Genomic DNA, 19,123 nt, shown 5'->3' with positions numbered 1-19,123 from the left:
GTTGGCTGAGCACCCTAAGTGTATACGATATGCAATGTCATCATGTTATTGAGTGGAGATCGTTTAGAGGATCTCCAACTATCCTCTAGTAGTAAGTACATGGGGAGATATCCACATAATTTTGAGATAGTTGACAGGTACATGGGTCGCTCCCATATGTGGGATGCCACAAAGTAGCCAACTAATCTCTAGTAGCAAGTTGTCCAAAGTGACATGAGTCATATATATTCTAACGTTGGATGTTGGACTATTCTAGAGTTCGCACCTCACTATATCGTGGTTTGATTTGACAATAGGAGAATAGTGAAGTGTTTAGCTAAATTAGTTGAACCTTAGTAAGTTCAAACATTGAGATACACTTAGAAGAGCTAGGTCACATGGCACCAATGAACTAGGGGTGCTTAGTGAAACTAGATCGTGTGAATTTAATGATTGAGATGAGATTAGAGGAGCTATATTACATGAATCTAACCATTGGGTACGGTCTTGTAACACTAATGAGTGAGATAAGCTCAAAATCTAGATTCTGTTAATGTGGTCATTAGGTTTGATATCGTGACACCAATAAATAAACGATATATGTTTAGAGTAAGAAAGTTCTAACTTGAGCTCATGTTTAGAGTAAGAAAATTCTAACTTGAGCTCAAGTAAGCTTAATAAAATTAGGTGCCAGACTCCTTTAGAATTAACGAGCACTAAGAAGATGTGAATCACTTGATCTCATTAATTGCCCTATAAGAGAGATTTCGATCATCACCTTTAAAAACTATAGGGTCTCATATCCAAAATTGCCCTACAAGAGAGACTTGGATCATCACCTCTAAGAGAACTATGGGGTCTCATGTCCAAAATTTGGATAAAGATTTAGAATCCAAATTTGGCATCCAACATTCTCTTACATCCCCTGTCACATGGTCACATGATCACATTACATCCCCTGTGACATGGTCACATGGTCACATTACATCCACATCCCCTGTGACATGGTCACATGGTCACATTACATCCACATCCCCTGTGACATGGTCACATGGTCACATTACATCCTCTGTGACATGGTCACATGGTCACATTACATCATCCACTGTGACATGGTCACATGGTCACATTACATCCACTATGACATGGTCACATTATTTACTCCAACATTCTCTTACATTGACATGGTCACATTATTTACTCCAACATTCTCACGGGCAGATACAATTAAATTGGAAAAGCTACTACGGAAAAAATCAAATGGCAAGATTCTAGTAAACATGAAATTGTTGATAAAAAGTTTACATTAAAAAGTATATAGTATATGGCTAGTAAATCCATGCAGCATCTCATTTTTCTTTTAAAAATTTGATGATAAAGTCCCAAAAAAAAAAAAAAAAAAAGTGGAAGAACTTGCAATACTTTGTCAGAGAACAGAACGGGGAAGAAGATCCAAATTCTGGCTATTTATAGGCACATTCCTCGTGAAAACCACCGGCGGACGATGAATATTAGCCGCTAGCGACGGAGAGTCCCGTCGACATCATCATCACCTTGAACTCCTCAAAGCTAATCATTCCGTCGCCGTTTCTATCGACGCCATTGATCATTTGTCGACAATCCTCTACCGAGCAATCGTCCCCCAAACTCTTCAGAACCTCGTGCAATTCCTCGGCGGTGATCGATCCGTTTCCATCGATATCGTAAACCGAAAATGCCTCTCTTAGACTCTCCAACAGCTCCTCAGGATCGATCTCTTTAGTATTTAACTCCACGAACTCCTGCAAATTGATGAATCCGTCTCCATCAGCGTCAAATTCCTCGATCATCTTCGCGAGCTCTTCCTCCTTAGCGTTGTGCCCTAGGCTCCCCAAAATCGTGCCTAATTCCGAAGAAGAGATCTTTCCATCACCATTCACATCGAATTTCTTGAATACCTCCTCCAGTTCCGCTATCTGAGCCCGTGAATCTTCCAATGAAGATCCAGACCCGAGCGTCGAGGACGCGGAGACGAGCGGAGAATCGACGGAGGCGAATGGCTTCTTCTTTCGGCAGAAAAGAGATTTGAATCCCATGATTAATTCCTCTCTTCTGCTACGAAGAAGAATCCAACTCCAAAACCGATTTCAGAAGGAATTGGAAATCGGAGGATTGAAGGTGAACATGGGGGACAAAGGAGCCATTATCGATCGAGAAAGTGGAAGAGAATTTGGGGGGGGAAATTGAAGCGGTGAAGGAAACTGGGGATTTCAGATTGGTTACAGTTCGTTAATTAGTAAATATATATATAGAGAGAGAGATTAACAAAGAGGATGAATGGCGCTAATTAGGGTTGGGATTTATTCCTCTTTTTCTTTTTTTTTCTCTTCCTTTTATTAATCTTTATTTTTTCCTTTTTTCCCCCAAATATTTGGTGGGAGAATGTTTGAAGACATTGTCATGGATGGTGCATGCATCAAGTGTATCGGGTCGACAGTTTTGATTCAATTAAGGTAAAGACAATCCGAATTAATGATTGATGCGAAAATACTATGTACCTGTCGAAGTTGGATCCAATTACTTCCATGGATGTGAACTAGCCCTATTATCCACGTTAGTAACTTGAAACGTTATTCTTCGGACCCAATTACTCCCATATATGCAAACTAGCCCTGTTATCCACGTAATTTGAAATGTTACTCTTCCAACTAAGAAAACATCAAGCACAAAGAGACGACATGACCTCATGCAAAGAAAGAAGCACCACAAAGTAAATAGTATATAACTCAAGGAGGAAGAATAAACGCGTAGTCATATCTCTTGTAGTTATTTGAACAGAATTAAATCTTTTTTTTAGCTCAACAATTATGAAAATAAGAATCGAATCACCCAACAACTACACATAAATCAAATATTTAAGAAATAATAATCTTTGGTAAATTTGAACTTATGAGACTGAGAGGCATGGACAAGTCCACAGAGGGTTGCTACGGACTGCGTCCTCCTGCCACTTAAACAGGGAGAAAACAGCGGTCATTGAGCGATGGCGGGTTCCTTTTTTTTTAGGCTTTTTGGTCCCAAAAGTATTATGGCCGCTTGGGCTTAATATCACTCACCCATTTCTCAAACCCAACTCTTTTACTTCCATCTCTCTCTCCTCCCTCTTTCTTAATTCTTTCATTCATCTAGAAACTTTCTGAACCTCTCTCTCTCTCTGTATTATTCTATGCTTCATGGGCTCTGAAGGATCCAGGGTGGTTGGTGAGTTCTTCAAAACCCTAATTTTCTTCTCTCCTTTCCTTTCCTTTCTGGGTTTTTATCTTTTGATTTCAATCTTCGTTTCTTTGATTACTGGATCGTTGTTGGTTTATTGGGGTTTTCGGATTCTGTATTTTTTCCAATTTGGAGTTTGGGTTTTGATGGAATTGTTGAATTGTTCATAGTTCAAGTGATGGGTTTGAATCCCTTGGATTCAAATTCATGTTGTTCGTGTGTTTGATTAATACTATTTTGTATACATAATCATGGAACTTCTTTGAACTATTTGATCAAGCTGTTTAAATTTATTGTTCTCGAGAGTCGTGGTTGATCGAATTAGTTTTTATAATTACAGAGAATAGTGTAATTTGAAATTTGGATCCGTGACTGATAAATTTTGAGTTCTGATAGAGCAGTGATCTTTTTCCTATTTCTTACTCCTGGCTGGCCTCTGCATACTAGGACTTCAATATCATAACATCTTATGGCTATGACTTGATTAGCCCTTGGATTGATTGGATTACCTTTGAGAGGTTGTATGGAACTTAGTCCTTCTTGTCAATTCCATTTCCCTCTTCTTTTTGTGGTTTGTGCTACTTAGTCCTAAAGAACATGTATGCTTTGCTCTTGTCTATCCTGAGCTGTGAGTGAGGCTGGAGAACAAAAGAACGAATGGATATTGTAGGATTTCCGAGAAATTCTTCGATTTCTTCCGGAAGTCGATGGAGTTAGGCGAAGCCCTTTCCTTCCCTTTACTTTAGGGCTTGCTTGCCTTTAAGTAAGGGAATAGTCCAACTTTCGACTCTATTTGGCTTCCAGTACTTTCTATTCCTGGTAACACCATTTATGTCCCTAAATCAACCTGATATTCCGTGAGTTGTCCAACCTGCCTCGATCCTGTTGGACCTTCAATCTCTCAACTGTTGGTTCAATTGGTTCAGTTTTCAGCCAGTACTTGGAGTCACTCGGTTTCTCGTTCCTTATTTCCTTTCCAGTTTTTGTTTTTGGTTTCAGTTTGGTCAGAAAATCAATTTCAGTTAAAGTGTATGCACCACTAGAAGTGCTTAGATCGATGAAAGATCAGGGATGTAATGAATCTTGACTATAGGAAATGATGAAACCAACTGAAGTAGTCTATGGCATTTAGCTTGGTGAAGGATCGTATAAAATTTTATCGAAGGTGCTCGAAATCCCACTTTGGTCACCAAGGGATAGTTGGAAGACCTTAAAAGAGGTCATCTTCTTTCAAGGAATTTGGATGCCTAACATCTTTAGATGTCCAACATCCAATCAAGAATTCGGTCGTCCAACGATAACGGACTCTCCAAATATTTCCCCAGCGGTTTAATATTGTCCACTTCGGGCATAAACTCTCGTGATTTTGTTTTTGGAACTAACCAAAAGCTCTCATACAAGTGAAGATAATTGTCCTTATTTATATACCATGGATCTCTCGTTTCCTTAACTAATGAATCTCTTTTCCTTAACTAATGAGAAACTTTGTTTGCACCTAACAATCCTCTCCTCTAACAAAGTACCACCTTGAGCCTCCCTTCATTTGTTCACCCCGATTGCCTACAATGAAAAAATGACACACCATATTTGAGTCATGTCTCGCCTTTATTTTTTCATATACCTTATTAAACGTGGTTGGTTTTATCAGTTTTATGATACAGTTGTATTTCTTGTGTGTATGTGCTTGTATAATCTATATGCTGTTCTCAAAAACTTTTTATCCTGTCTCTCTCTACGGTCCACCTCGAATCAGATTCTGGGTGTTATCTGTCTTGAAACCCATAGAGCCAGTTACTCGTGTTACAACTTTGAAGCACGATAGCTTTAGCTTGCTAATTATATCTCTTTGCTTGACCTATGCCGTCTGTTTGTTTGCAGTTCCTAGGAATTTTAGATTATTGGAAGAGCTCGAGAGAGGTGAAAAGGGGATTGGGGATGGAACTGTCAGCTATGGCATGGATGATCCAGATGATTTGCTAATGCAATCTTGGACTGGTACCATTATAGGTCCACCTAATGTGAGTTTCAACTTTTCTGCTTACAGGTTGGATCTTTTTCTTGTTTGCATGAATTTGAGGTATTCTCTCAGAAAATGGATTGTATTTACTCCTAAGTTGCATTTGCTATGAAATTTTTGTCACGAGCAAGCAAAGAAGATGCTTAGGTTTTAATTATACTGCGCTTTGTCTGGAACGAAACTTGTGGGGAGAGCTGAGAGTTTATGCATCATCATAAATGGTTTATCTTGCTTATGTCGCTGAATAAAGATAAGTGTCTTTGTTGCCAAACTTGTTAACAACTCCTAAAAGGCTTGGACTGAGGATCTCTTTCTTTTTCTATGTGAGATCCCACATCAACTCGAGAGGGGAACAAAACATAATCTTAGAAGGGTGTGGAAACCTCTCTCTCCTTAGCAAACACGTTTTAAAACCAAGAGGTCGACGACGATACGTAACGGGCCAAAGCGGACAATATCTGCTAGCGGTGGGCTTAGGCTGTTACACTCCCCATCTCTTTCCCTCGCATTTGTCTCTCTCGATACGTAGCATGACTGTTTCTGTTGTTTTTCCTTACTAATTTTATACGTTCTCAAATGCCTACAGTTTGCCCTCAGCTCGTCTCACTTAAAATTTTATGGTCTGATGTGTCGTTTTAGACTGTTCATGAAGGGCGAATCTACCAATTGAAGCTATTTTGTGGAAAGGATTATCCAGATAATCCACCGGCCGTTAGATTCCAAAGTAGGATAAACATGACATGTGTCAATCCCGAAACTGGAATGGTATGGAACCATTTCTTAAGCCATTTGTAACCATTTTATAACTGGAAATAATGTATGCTTGCTAAAATTACCAGGTTGAAAGGAACCTCCTTCCCATGCTTGCAAAATGGCAAAGGGAATACACAATGGAGGATATATTAACTCAATTGAAGAAAGAAATGATGTCCTCACAAAATAGGAAGCTGGTTCAGCCTCCTGAAGGTGCTTATATATCACTACTTAGATCATCTTTTCTTGCTTTTCTGCTACAATGTTCTGCTGCTGTCATTTATGAACCGTTTTACTCTTTCGAAACACTACTTCTTACCTTATTCGTAGACAAAGCTAATTCGGAACGACGTTTTCAGGGAACGAAGAGGGAAGGACAGAACAAAAGGGGCTAGTCCTGAAATGTTGCATTCTTTGATTCGGGTGAGAATTTGTTTCCCGATAAAGTTTAGGGACTAAATTTGTGATAAGACCGAGCTATTACAATAATATCATAAGCTGAACTCGTGCAGATTTTGGGCGTACGGGAGAATCATATTGGTGAATGCTGAAGGCTTCTAAGATAGCAGTTAGCAATTTGAATTTGGCAAGCTCCCAAGAAGGAGCTTGGTTTTCTGAAGTAAATGATGTGTGTTATGTAAGGATGAAGCTTTGAAGGTGGATATTCTCAGTGTAAATGAATTCTTCTATATCATCAACGTTTAAGCTATAAATGTACTTAAAATATATGAGTTTGGTTATGGGTTTTACCAAATGAACAACAAAAAATAAGTATGCATTGATATTGTTATATTAAAATTCAAAGCGTATGATATCCCATTTGCATATCGCTACTCGAACCATCTTGGTCAAGTCATTTCGAGGACGAATATCGCGTATCAAAAGTCTACCTCCCACATGTTTAGTTGAGTTCATCAGCTTCTCTATCAATTCTCATCCACACAACCCTTATTAATCCATATCTTTGTTGAGCCATCACCAAATCCTTCCCACCCCACAATCAATCACGTCTTCAACCTCTCAAAAGAAACTTCAAAGGCACAAACTCTCACAAGATATTCATTGCACACCCAATTATGTTTATTAAATACAAAATTTGGGGTCCAATCATGGTAGGGTGAACACTTGCCCTACATGTTCGTGTAATAGTTCAATTTCTTTGGTCAACACTAAAGAATTCTATCGATAGGACTAAATTAAAGATAAGGGCATGACTTAACTTTGAAACCATTTATAGAATCGGAATTGTCTTCTAATAAACTTTTCCTTTCGGGATTTTCTTCGAAGTTTTTAAAGCGTGTCTACTAGGAAGAAGTTTCTACACCCTAGGAATGCTTTGGTGGGATCTCACAATCCACTTCCTTAAGGGTCCAGCGTCCTCACTAGCACATCGTTTGATATCTAGCTCTGATAACAGCCTAAACTCACCGCTAACCGATATCGTCACTTTTTTGGCTCTCTCTTTCAAGTTATTACTCAAAGTTTTTAAAACGTGTTTGTTAGGGAGAGATTTCACACTATTATAACGAATGTTTCATTTCCTCTCCAACTAATATGGAATCTCATTCCACAAACCTCCCAAATAATAATATAATGTTATTTCTTTTCGTAGCTTTAGTCTCAATTTTCCTTGTTTTCGCTTGCTTAATTAAGGTGAGACTCAAAACAATGCACCCAAATTAAAGAACCAAAATAGAACACAACCATTAAAAAATAAAATAAAATAAAAAAGTAATAAAAAAATAGGAGGTAGGCATGGGCACCGCCGTTAACGAGTGGGCGTCCGAAAAGTAAGGGGGGATATAATAGTCTTTTTGAACAAAAGAGGAGACGTGGCGTCAAATCCATGCTCCATTACTTCCACGCTTCCAGCTAACAGAAACCCGTTTTCCCTCCTTTTCTATCTTCAACGTACACGCAATCTCCTTATTACCCCTAATATCTCAATCCCCCCCCTTTTTTTTTTTTTTTTTTTTTTTTTTTTGCATTAAAACTTTCCTCTTTCCTAATTTGTCCTTTTACAATACTGTGTCGTTTTCAAATTTTAAAAATATTAAAAATATTCAATTTTATATTTAATATTAAATGTTATGTCCTACGCTACTTTAAACTAAAAATTTATATATATAACTTATCGTATTATAATATTCTAACGTGACATTTAACGATTCAACCTAATTTTAATACTCAACTTTTCTAATTACAAATTCGAAAAAAAATCTAAAAATTTATTACATAAATATAAGTTTTTATATCCAAATATTTTTATTTTATTTACTTCGACTGATTTAACTTTAGTATTGAGTTCACACTATAAAATAAAATCAATTTGTTAAAACCATTTGAAATTGATGTATAAAGAAATTGGGTTTGTGAATTTAAGCATTTTTTTAAATTGTTTCTAATTTTTTTATTTTTTTTCAAAACTTCACAAACATGTGAAAGAGATTTTTTTGGGTGAAAATTAAATAACATTAGGAAAAAAAAAATAGTCTATAGGTGGAGTAGTGCTTATAATTTTTAATTTAAAAAAATAAAAATAAAAAATCAACCTACTAAATTAATAAAAATACCTCTAAATTTTATTCGTATAAAAAATAATTTTTTAATAGGATGAAAATTTTAAAATAAAAGGTAATGAGTTTGTAACAGCTTAAAAGCACCATTATTTTTTACATAAAAAAAATTAAATATATATATATATATATATATTTTAGTTTTATTTAAAAAAAATGAAAAGAAAATAGATATGGAGTGGAGGACAAGTCAGAGTTGGAAGACGTCAAAAAAAAACGAGTGTATATAAGGATGGGAGTAATGGTTCCATTTTCATATCCTCCAAAACGCACCGCTTAATTACCAAACCAAAATTACAAAAAGGCCCTCCTCTCCCGTTCTTCTTCTTCTTCTTCTTCTTCTTCTTCACCATGACTGAACTCTCGACTCTGTCATCGAGCCTCAGCGGAGAAGGTAAATTCCCAAAACCCCCCCCAGAATTTGTCGAAATTGCGTTTCTGTCATTTTGATTTTAGAAGGTAAGGTCACCCATGGTTGTATACAGGGAACAACGTGCTGCAGAAACACGTGGCGTTCTTCGATAGGAACAAAGATGGGGTGGTTTATCCATGGGAGACCTTCCAGGGCTTCCGAGCAATTGGCGCCAATCTCTTATTGTCCGCCGTCGCCGCCGTTTTTATTAACGTTGGACTCAGCTCTAAAACCCGACCCGTAAAATCCCTCTCCTCTCCTCTCCTCTCAATATATAATTTTAATTATTTTGGAAATTGAAAAAAAATACACACTCGTTTAGGTACAACCTTCTTGCTCGATATCTCTCTAATACCATTTGTAACCATTCAACTTAAGGCCAGGAGTTATAAGCGTTTTTTTTAACATTTTCAAGAACAGGGGGAAAAAATAATTATAAAAGCTTTTACATTTGGTATATTATTAATGTGATTTCATATATATATATATATATATATATGCATTGCTTTTGCAGGGGAAATTTCCTAATTTGATGTTCCCAATTGAGATAAAGAACATCCAACTTGCCAAACATGGAAGTGATTCTGGCGTATATGATCAACAGGGAAGGTAGTTTTCAGTGCCTTAGCAACACATAAAGGGTTGTCTAATTTGTTCATCTTTAATCTTTGATGTGTCAATACGAACGTGTATTAGGTACTGACTATTGACTACTTGCCTTATTCAATGCTTGGTTCAAACTCTATTTAGGATGTTAATACCCGTGTTTGAATTGATATGTTGTCTATTAAACCATTAATGATGGAATAGCAACAACCCAATACATGGTTAAAAAGAACAAAAAGAAATATTTTAAAATTCGTGATTGTGAATGGCAGATTCGTTGCTACAAAATTTGAAGAAATGTTTCGGAAGCATGCCCTAACCTACCCGGATGGCTTGACGGAAGAAGAGGTGAAAGGCTTGCTAAAGGCTAATAGAGAACCTAAAGACTACAGTGGATGGTTGGTTTCTTCCCTAACTCTTCCTAAAAAACACTTGTTCTGAACAAATTTTAGGCTAAGGAAATTGATATGATTTATGGTATTTGTTTAAGGGTTGGTGCATGGGCAGAATGGAGAATTCTGTACAGTCTTTGCAAAGATGAGAATGGCTTGCTTCAGAAGCAAACTGTGAAGGCTGTTTATGATGGAAGCTTATTTGAAGATATGGAGAAAGAGAGAGCATCAAAAAACAAGAAATGAAAAACATTTTCATTATTTACTTATTTCTCAATTTATCCCTTTTTAATTTAACAAATGTGTGTCTTGGTTTTATGTTTTATATATTTGTTTAGAATGTTTAGAATTATCAGACATGTCTTAAATTTTTAAGGATGTTTGTCTTAAAAACGCGTAATTAATTATTTTATTTCAATAATCTGAGTAAATGATCCCAAAAAGTTTTGATTGCATGGGATCAATCACCAAAAGAACATATAAAATACCCGTTGAAACCTCTTCTCTTCCTTCATCTCTTTCAAAATGGCTTCATTTCTCTACCTCTTCCTCCTCCTCTTCATTTCTACTCTTCCGCCGCCGTCCATGGCGGCCCCAACCGGCGAGACGTCTTTTGTCTACGGCGGCTGTTCTCAGTCAAAATACACACCCGGTTCAACCATCGAGTCAAATATCAACTCCCTCCTCACTTCCCTCCTCACCTCCTCCTCCTTCACACTCTACACTAACTTCACCGTCGACGGCGACAGCGACGGCGCCGGCGACACTGTATACGGCCTATTCCAGTGTCGTGGCGATCTAAAAAACGTGGCATGTGGCAAGTGTGTGACTCATGCCGTGGCTCAACTTGGGTCTATCTGCCTGGACGCGTGCGGTGGCGCGTTGCAGCTGGAGGGGTGTTTTGTGAAGTACGACAATGTTAGCTTTTTGGGAGTGGAGGACAAGACTATGGTGGTGAAGAAGTGTGGGGCGGTGATGGGGTATGATTCCGGTGGGTTGGCTAGAAGGGATGCGGTGTTGGCTTATTTGGCGGCGGCTGATGGCGGCGGTGGGTATCAGCCGTTTAGAGTTGGTGGGTCCGGAGATGTTCAAGGATTGGCGCAGTGCGTTGGGGATTTGGATGCGGTGGAGTGTCAGGATTGTGTTGCGACGGCGGTGGGCCGGCTGAAGGCGGACTGTGCGGCGGCAGGGTGGGGTGATATGTTCTTGGGGAAGTGCTATGCTCGGTTCTCCCATGGCAATGTCCGCCCCCGCGCTGGTGGCGGTGGAAATGGTATGTTTTCTTTTAATATTTAATTTTGGGAAATTACAAACTTCGAATTTAATTAATTAATTTTGCTTATTTACTTACAACGTTTCCATGTAATAGAGATTTACTTGCAAAAATATTTTAATAAATAATATTAATAAATATTTAAGAAAATGTCTATTTAATTCGGGGAATTTCGTTAACTAAATTAGTTAGAGATACAGATTAGATTATGTATTTCCCGCCCGAGTCTTATTTAATTTTAATAATTAAAAATATTGAAAAAATATTTAGGATGAAATAAAATTAAAAAAAAAAAAAGGGTAATAATTTTATTTGCATATAAAGGTGTGAAGTGGAGGTTTGAGTCAATGTGATGATTGCTTTCTCATCTTTTCATGCATTTAATTTAACATATTTTTAATTTTTCACTTTTCAAAAATAAATTTTTGAATAAATTAAAATTAAAATTAAAAAAAGGGTGTATTTCATGAATAAATTAAAAATTTTCTTTTTTTAGGAGTTAATTAGTCTTAAAAAAAAATATTTTGATCGTGGGGAATAAAGGAAGATGGGTGAAATTTATTTTTTTAATTTATTTTTCATTTAATTGGTTGACAGAGAATCGAAACGACGACGTAGAGATAGAGAAGACCATTGCAGTAATAATTGGACTCATTGCTGGAATTGCCTTCATCGTTGTCTTCCTCGCTTTCCTAAGCCATTATTGTGACAAACAAAGAGGTATATATGCAATTAAATTATTCTTTATCAATTTTCAATAATTAAAAGAGTCATTACAAAAAAAAAAAAATTAAAATTATTTTTTATTATTTTATTTTTCTTTCACAATACTCTTGGAAAAATTTAATTGAATAGACAAAAAAAATTAACCTAATTCACTCGGTATTCGAATCTCGACAGGTGGCAAATGAAGTGAACTTTAAATGGATGCTTCTGGAACGCCTTCTTTTTAGCAATTAAAAAAAAAAGAGAAAAAGCTCATGAGATTCGACATGTCGGACCCACTCAACTGCAANTTTTTTTTTTTTTTTTTTTTTTTTCTTTCCCACTTTTGATATATTAATTGAGAATATATTTGATTGAATTCCTTTTTTCTTTTATGGGAGAAAAAAGTAAAACAAAATTGTACTATTGGATGTGTGTTATTTGGTTGGTTTAATGAAAGTTTCTATGCTCTCTACTTTATATTAGTTAACTGAATTAATCAACTAATCGGCGTTTAACATCATCCTTTAACTATGGACCGCTATGTACAATATTTCTAGTGTTCGGTTACTAAAAAAGACAAAGAAGTCGAAAAATAATTAATCTACGGTTAGGCAGAAGAGCTATAACATAAATGCATAATCAAACTTTCATTATTAGATTTAGCTCATGTGGTCAAGTTTGAGTATTTTGGGGTCGAAAAATGCAATCATTAACTCATAATGGGATTCTTTTTTTTGTTTTTTTTTGACTTTTTTTTATAAGTAAGTTTGGATGCATAGCTTATGTACTTGCACACGCTTATACTGTCAAAAACTACTAAAAGAAAAGAGTGCATATCATATTATGGTGTATGCGTCCATACAAAATATATTAAAAAAGTATCTCGTGCACATGACATACAATATGCATGAAACCCATATTTTTAAATCACGGGACATAGTTACAATATACATCATACTTGAAAAGATTAGACAGAAATGACGGGTAGAATATGATGAGAAAATAGAAGACAAAAGTAAAGGGTGTGAAACAAACGAAATAGGATAAAGAATAGAATATGAACTTAACTTTTTGCAGAATCTTGGAGAAAGAAGAAGGGAAAGGAATACATGAGGATTTTCAAAGTTGAGTATCACAACACCCTCAAGGGACCTTATTCTTGCATCAATCTCAAACCCTTTGGTATCAATTCCCCACTTTTGGCTCTGCCCACTAACCATTTTGTCTCTATTATTCAAATTTCACGATTGAAATGGTGTTTCGTGTAACTTGTTATTAGTGTCACTGACACGTGAAATATAGTGTCTTCGCTCCTTCATCCCTCCCTCTTGCTTGCGCTCCTTCCTCATGTCCCTCGTGCGACATTCAAGTAATTAAGGAAGGGTATCTGAATGAGAGTGATTCTAAGGATAGGAAGTCACTACCTATACTAACAAGGTGCATCTTCATTTTCGATGACTCAATCATAGAAACATCATAGATAAGTTTGTTTAGTTTGGAGCAGTTCTATGTTGGGGTGACTTCTTGAGAATTTTTCTCAGATGCATGTGAGTGATGACAAAACATACTAGAAGAACTCGTGTTGGTCCATAGAGATAGTTTCCACTCTTAAGAAGCGAGGAGTAGATAACGTGATCATATCGTAAGAGATGTAGGGAAATGCTGTAAAATTCAAATTTCGGATCTTGGACATGAGTTATTACCGAATTCCTCGACTCCAGTTTATCTTCATCCGTTAATGAAAATGGTGGTATCTCTTCCAATTCCATCGAGTCCACTAGTGATCGAGCCTACTATATATTACAATTTATGGATCCTAAGCTTCCTCTCAATCTATTTTATTAAATAATCACAATGGTGAGGAAGGGACCACTAGAGAGAGGTTTCCACACCCTTAAGAGTAATGTTTAGTTTCTCTCTCCAACCTACGTGAAATCACATATCAGTTGGAGATGGGAAAGAGTGAGAAAACTTCTCCACGCTTTTTAAAAAATGTGAGGTTGATAGCGATACATGATATGTCACGAGTCAAAACGATGGACTTGTCTATAAATTTTCAATTTTATGTTTAATAAATCTGTAGCAAATTTAAAAATTAATTAAATTAAAATTTTATAACCCATAATCTTTTGATTTTATGTATTATAAATATGTAAACTAAAAAGAAATAAAATTTGATAAGTTTTGTAAATTAAATTTAGAAATTAAATAAGGACAAATTTTATGAACTATTGTTATTTTTTAAAAGTAGAATTAGACCTATTCGTATAGTTTAGGAATTAAATAAAAAAAAAATAGTTTGTAAAATACGAAAAAATGGCGTTGTGTCGCTAATGTTCCATTTCGCACATGCCAGCATCACTTGGCACGTGTTTCGCTAATGTTCCATTTCGCACATGCCAGCATCACTTGGCACGTGTTTCGCTAATGTTCCGTCTTCGTTAATCCCCAAAGCTAAACAACTCATCTTCACACCGCTACACCAAAAAGCATTCAATTTCATTTCACACACAGATCAATCAAACCCACAGACTTCCAATTCCCTCTTCGGCTCTATCACTAATGGCGTTGGAATGGGTCGTTCTTGGCTATGCCGCCGCCGCCGAGGCAATCATGGTCCTCCTCCTCACGCTCCCAGGCCTTGATGGCCTTCGCAAGGGCCTAATCGCCGTCACTCGCAACCTTCTCAAGCCGTTCCTCTCCGTCGTCCCCTTTTGCCTCTTCTTGCTCATGGACATCTATTGGAAATACGAGACTCGCCCCACTTGCGAATCGGATTCCTGTACCCCTTCAGAATACCTTCGCCACCAGAAATCGATCATGAAGAGCCAACGTAATGCACTCTTGATCGCTGCGGCGCTTGTGTTCTACTGGCTGTTGTACTCTGTCACTCATTTGGTTGTGAAGGTTGAGCAATTGAACCAGCGTGTCGAGAGGTTGAAGAATCGGGATTGAGGGTGGAGATGGACGGCGAATCGTGGGTTTTCGAGTAATTGGGTCTGTTTTTTCTTTCTTCTGTTTTGGGATTTTTTTTTCTTTAATTTCGGTTTTTTGATGCTATATTATGGATATTGCAGCTCGTTTTGCGTTCCTCTCTGATACTGCTATTATATTTTATAAAACTGCTACGAGTCTTGAATGTCTTAGCGTCCGATTTAAATGTTTGCGGATTACAAAGTTTTTATTCATATAGCTGGTTCGTGGGAGTGGTGATTAGGGTTTATGTTTTTGTAAACTCTGTCGTTCTGTTTTCTTATACAGTGGAAATGTTAGTAAATTAGAAGTTATTTAGTATTGGGATGTCAGTTTTTTTGTTTTTCTACTTACACTGTGGTTGCTTTGTTTGCCATTGTTTTTAGTGTTTGCATTGGATCAGTGCTGATGAAAATGATGGACTTTGTTGTCATTCACCATTTATGTTTTACTTGCACATGGGCGTTGAATTTATCTGGTTTCTAGCTTAATGTGATACTTTCTTGGTACATAGGAGAATCGGTTGAGGAAGATGCACTTCCTGTCCCAAATCTAATTGTGGTGTATGCAGTTCATGTCTTTAGATTTATTTACGTTTTTCTAAATGCTATGTTTTCTTCTTAATGTTAAGTTCTTCCCTACTGCCCCTTGTTTGTTAGCTCCTTTGGCGGCAGTTATACTTGTCTTTCTAATGGTCCTTTATGAACGTCCCATAGACTTCTATATGGACTTCTAGGACTTGCTCAGAAATATCACCAACCGTACTGTTGTCCAAGTTTATTTTGAGACCTACTGTAACCTTCTAAAATCATTGAAGCAGTTTAGCTTTGTTGGATTTTTTAGAAGAGGTGCAGTTCTTGTTTCTACTCTTGTCCACGAGTAAGTGTATGAGTTCCACAAAGCCTTCAAGTAAAATCTTATACCCGTTTGGAATCCTATTATAGAATTGGTCCTAGAGTGCCTCTCTTTCTAGGAAAGGGCCGCCCTTTCTCTGCCAACACTTAAGTCTATTTTGAATCATAATGTACGACCCTCATTGTAATTGTAGAAGGGAACTATATTTGTTCCAACTTTTGTCCACGAGGAACCTTTCAAGTTAAAGTACAACCTTTTACCCTTTTTGGAGTCCTATCATAGAAGACGACCAAAAGTGTCTCTTCTTAGAAAGAATGTCTTTTCACCAAGGGACACTTATTGATACTTATCCCGTTTGTTTTGCACTATATTCCAGCTTCAGTAATGGATTGGAGAAAATTCAGAGGGATTTCTCGTGGGAGAGTGTTGATAAGGGTAGGGTTTTCAAGAGAATGGTTTTGTTAGATGTGTTAGGCATAGGGAACTTGAAACTTTGAAGTATAACCTTGTTGGCTGAAAGACTTTGTTTTCCTCTTTGGAGTCGAATGCTTTTATGGCATACATTTTTGGTGTTCAATATGATGTTCATCTTGTATAATGGATCTTGGTTTCTTATGCTAAAGGCATATTCAAGAATTGGAAAGTTATCTCACATAGTTGCTCTTTTCAATATTTTGAAATTTTCTATCGAGGATGGCTTGCTTGCTGGAGGACTTGTTGGTTGGGTGATAGTACCATGCCTCATCAAATTAGTTTTGTGGTTACTGTCTGCCTTCTTTGTGAAACTCCACCTTGTATAATTTTCAGAATCGTTGTCCTTTTTGTGGTTGATATTCATTGCCGTCCTAGGGCTAATGGTTTCTAATTGCGGGTGGAAAACCTTCAGATGGATTTTCTTTTAGGCAATTCTTCACCTTTTTTGTGATCCTTGCTATTATTCGTCATTCACGTGATCCTTGCTCCCCTATGCACTCCTTGTTTTTCTTTATTTTTGATGGTTAGAATTTCCAAGAAGGCTGTTTTCCCCTGATTAGGAAGTCTTATGTGGAAGGATTAACTACCACGTTAAAATACTTTCTTTTTGCTATCTTAATGAAGAGTTTTGCCAGTTCGGATGCTTAATCCTTATGTGGAAGGATTAACTACCACGATAGAATACATTTGCTATCTTAATGAAGAGTTTAGCACCCCCGAACCAAGCAGGGAGCTCTTAGTATTTTTGGGCATGGAGGATTTCTGCAGCCTTTTAAGTTATGTAACTTATAGCTAGGTTCATCGCTTCCCTGTGAGTGTCTAGAGCCTTTCTTCGTTGAGTTTCCTTTGAATTGAGCTTTTATCTCTCGTAAAAAGTTTTCAAGTAGCTTCTTGGTCCCAAATCACAAACAGTTCAAATACAGAAAACCAGTGGCCTTAGATTCTTCCTTTTCTAAATTTAGGCTAGGCGATTCTGAAGAAGAGGAGAATGTGGAGAAATCTTGATCTTGGTGCTTCTCTTGTGAGGAACATGAGGTCGGAATTTTAGATTATTGTATCTTCCTGAAATGACGTCTTCTTGGCTTGGAAGGCCTTGATTTTTCTCATTTCATCCAATGTGTCAGATTCTGAAGAAGAGGAGAATATGGAGAAATATATTTATGATGTGAAAGAGATATTTTCGGTATGAGATGCAAATTGGAAAACTTGACGTTTTCATGTGAATTTCCTTTCGCCAATTGAGAACCGTTGATTTTTGCATCCTCAGTATAATTTTGTTCGTGCATGAGTACTCATTCAAATGAAACTCCAATCTTCTATAGCTTTTGGCTGTCTTCATTTTCCCGTAGACTTTGAGAAGCATATACAATCCCAACATGATCCACCGTTTGTTTCTGTCTTGATCTTCGACTTAAACTTCTAGGACTCCAACTCAATAACATCTGAGAGATGGATCTTAGAAAAGGTCCATGTGTACTTCAATTTACGTTGAAAATCATAAGATGGAATGATGATGACTGAAAAGACCCGAGTTGTTTACAGTTACTCCCACCACATGGAGGCACAAATCCAACTATTTCTTATGACTTGGGCCAGAGCTGTGTTGAACAAATGTTATAACAACATGGCCACGTGCTTTTGCAAATATAATTATATAGAGTCCAAGTCCATTGCCCTACACAGTCCGTGTTTGGGTACACAACTGCTGACTGGGGATCGGGTTTATACTGTGTCAGTCAGGGATATTACATTCTATAAACTAGTTTTTGTGGGGTTAGATGGCTGTTACGTGAAACTAGTTGAGGTGTAACGCAAATTGGCCTGGCCCGAATGTTTACGGACGGGTCAAAGTTTGCAACTAATTGTTGTATTATAGTGTTTGTCTTTTCTTGTTCGTCGTCTCGTCGGGACACTTCCTGATAGGATTTTGAAGCATTTCCAAGAAGTCCTCTTTCTTGTTGTTTGTTAAATTGTTTCTGGGCTTCACATCGTTAGTGTATGTTAATTTGGATCACTTTGAAGGAACGCTTGGAAGGCTGTTCTTATGATGATATTTTGCTTGTGGCAGACGAATTCATGTTTTCCTTTAGGCTCTCCTTGTGTAATTGTAGCAGAGCATGAGCTTTGTTATCATTTGAAATGGGCTTCAACGAACACGAGATTGTGTGACACGAGTCGACACTGAATTGAACTCTGGGATATATGAACATTTTGTTGGCCTTGGATAACTATTTGATTTTGATTTTTCTATTATCGCATTTCCAAGTAGTAGCCCGACACGTTCGGCATATGTTTGGTTTGTTTTTCCATTTCAGCCACTCAATTTCTGAACATTGAGAGTCCAAAACTATTATTCCCATCTCCCCATTAGTCAATTTACTCTCATATTCCAAATGAATTCAGGGAGGTGAGGGAAATGATCAGGTGGTTCGCCGTCTATCCTGCACCCGGCTACCTCATCCTTATCCACTTATCCCCTTTGTTATGAATATTTACAACATGAAATGAAATAAAACAAAAGGAGGGGTTGAAAATGATAGGCCACTGCCTAAACATCACCGACCGTCACAGACGTCTGTGATTGGTTGGGAGATTGTGACAGAATGACGCGTTTACCTCTCTACGGTGGACCCCCGACTTTCAGGCTTTGTTCATACGTTAAAAACGTGACCGACTACACACCCCTATTTCTTTTTTTCTTTGGGAAAAAAGATTTAAATTATTTTTTTGCAAATCTGAAAATATTTTTTTATTTTAGAGTTCAATTTTCTAATTTAAATATTGGAAGAGAATAAAAAAAAAAAAAAAAACTAAATAGAAATATTCGAAATATCTTAATCCTTAGTTTACCGA

At 37.0% G+C, this 19,123-nt stretch overlaps 5 protein-coding genes across 5 annotated transcripts; 4 read left to right on the top strand and 1 right to left on the bottom strand.

Annotated features, from left to right (window-relative positions):
- Positions 1-1,238: 1,238 nt before the first annotated feature.
- On the bottom strand, positions 1,239-2,258 carry LOC111487142 (probable calcium-binding protein CML25). The gene has a single exon (XM_023134405.1). It carries the CDS (start codon positions 2,052-2,054, stop codon positions 1,491-1,493), a length of 564 nt encoding a protein of 187 aa, XP_022990173.1. The 5' UTR covers positions 2,055-2,258; the 3' UTR covers positions 1,239-1,490.
- Positions 2,259-3,053: 795 nt separating this feature from the next.
- On the top strand, positions 3,054-6,749 carry LOC111487499 (ubiquitin-conjugating enzyme E2 variant 1B-like). Its single transcript, XM_023134919.1, has 6 exons — positions 3,054-3,219; positions 5,110-5,249; positions 5,888-6,013; positions 6,088-6,214; positions 6,361-6,424; positions 6,514-6,749. Exons 1-5 carry the CDS (start codon positions 3,192-3,194, stop codon positions 6,417-6,419), a joined length of 480 nt encoding a protein of 159 aa, XP_022990687.1. The 5' UTR covers positions 3,054-3,191; the 3' UTR covers positions 6,420-6,424; positions 6,514-6,749.
- Positions 6,750-8,814: 2,065 nt separating this feature from the next.
- On the top strand, positions 8,815-10,239 carry LOC111474520 (probable peroxygenase 4). The gene is made up of 5 exons (XM_023119589.1): positions 8,815-8,971; positions 9,063-9,229; positions 9,504-9,598; positions 9,868-9,993; positions 10,086-10,239. Exons 1-5 carry the CDS (start codon positions 8,929-8,931, stop codon positions 10,231-10,233), a joined length of 579 nt encoding a protein of 192 aa, XP_022975357.1. The 5' UTR covers positions 8,815-8,928; the 3' UTR covers positions 10,234-10,239.
- Positions 10,240-10,257: 18 nt separating this feature from the next.
- Positions 10,258-12,441, top strand: LOC111474414 (cysteine-rich repeat secretory protein 12-like). Its single transcript, XM_023119531.1, has 3 exons — positions 10,258-11,260; positions 11,858-11,980; positions 12,161-12,441. Exons 1-3 carry the CDS (start codon positions 10,513-10,515, stop codon positions 12,169-12,171), a joined length of 882 nt encoding a protein of 293 aa, XP_022975299.1. The 5' UTR covers positions 10,258-10,512; the 3' UTR covers positions 12,172-12,441.
- Positions 12,442-14,433: 1,992 nt separating this feature from the next.
- On the top strand, positions 14,434-15,262 carry LOC111474653. The gene has a single exon (XM_023119621.1). It carries the CDS (start codon positions 14,531-14,533, stop codon positions 14,921-14,923), a length of 393 nt encoding a protein of 130 aa, XP_022975389.1. The 5' UTR covers positions 14,434-14,530; the 3' UTR covers positions 14,924-15,262.
- Positions 15,263-19,123: the final 3,861 nt, after the last annotated feature.

This window comes from Cucurbita maxima, unplaced genomic scaffold (assembly GCF_002738345.1).
Source record: "Cucurbita maxima cultivar Rimu unplaced genomic scaffold, Cmax_1.0 Cma_Scf00001, whole genome shotgun sequence".
NCBI classification, from domain to species: domain Eukaryota; kingdom Viridiplantae; phylum Streptophyta; class Magnoliopsida; order Cucurbitales; family Cucurbitaceae; genus Cucurbita; species Cucurbita maxima.
The sequence above is the reverse complement of the archived record's forward strand: the minus strand, read 5'-3'. Positions and strand labels throughout refer to the sequence as shown.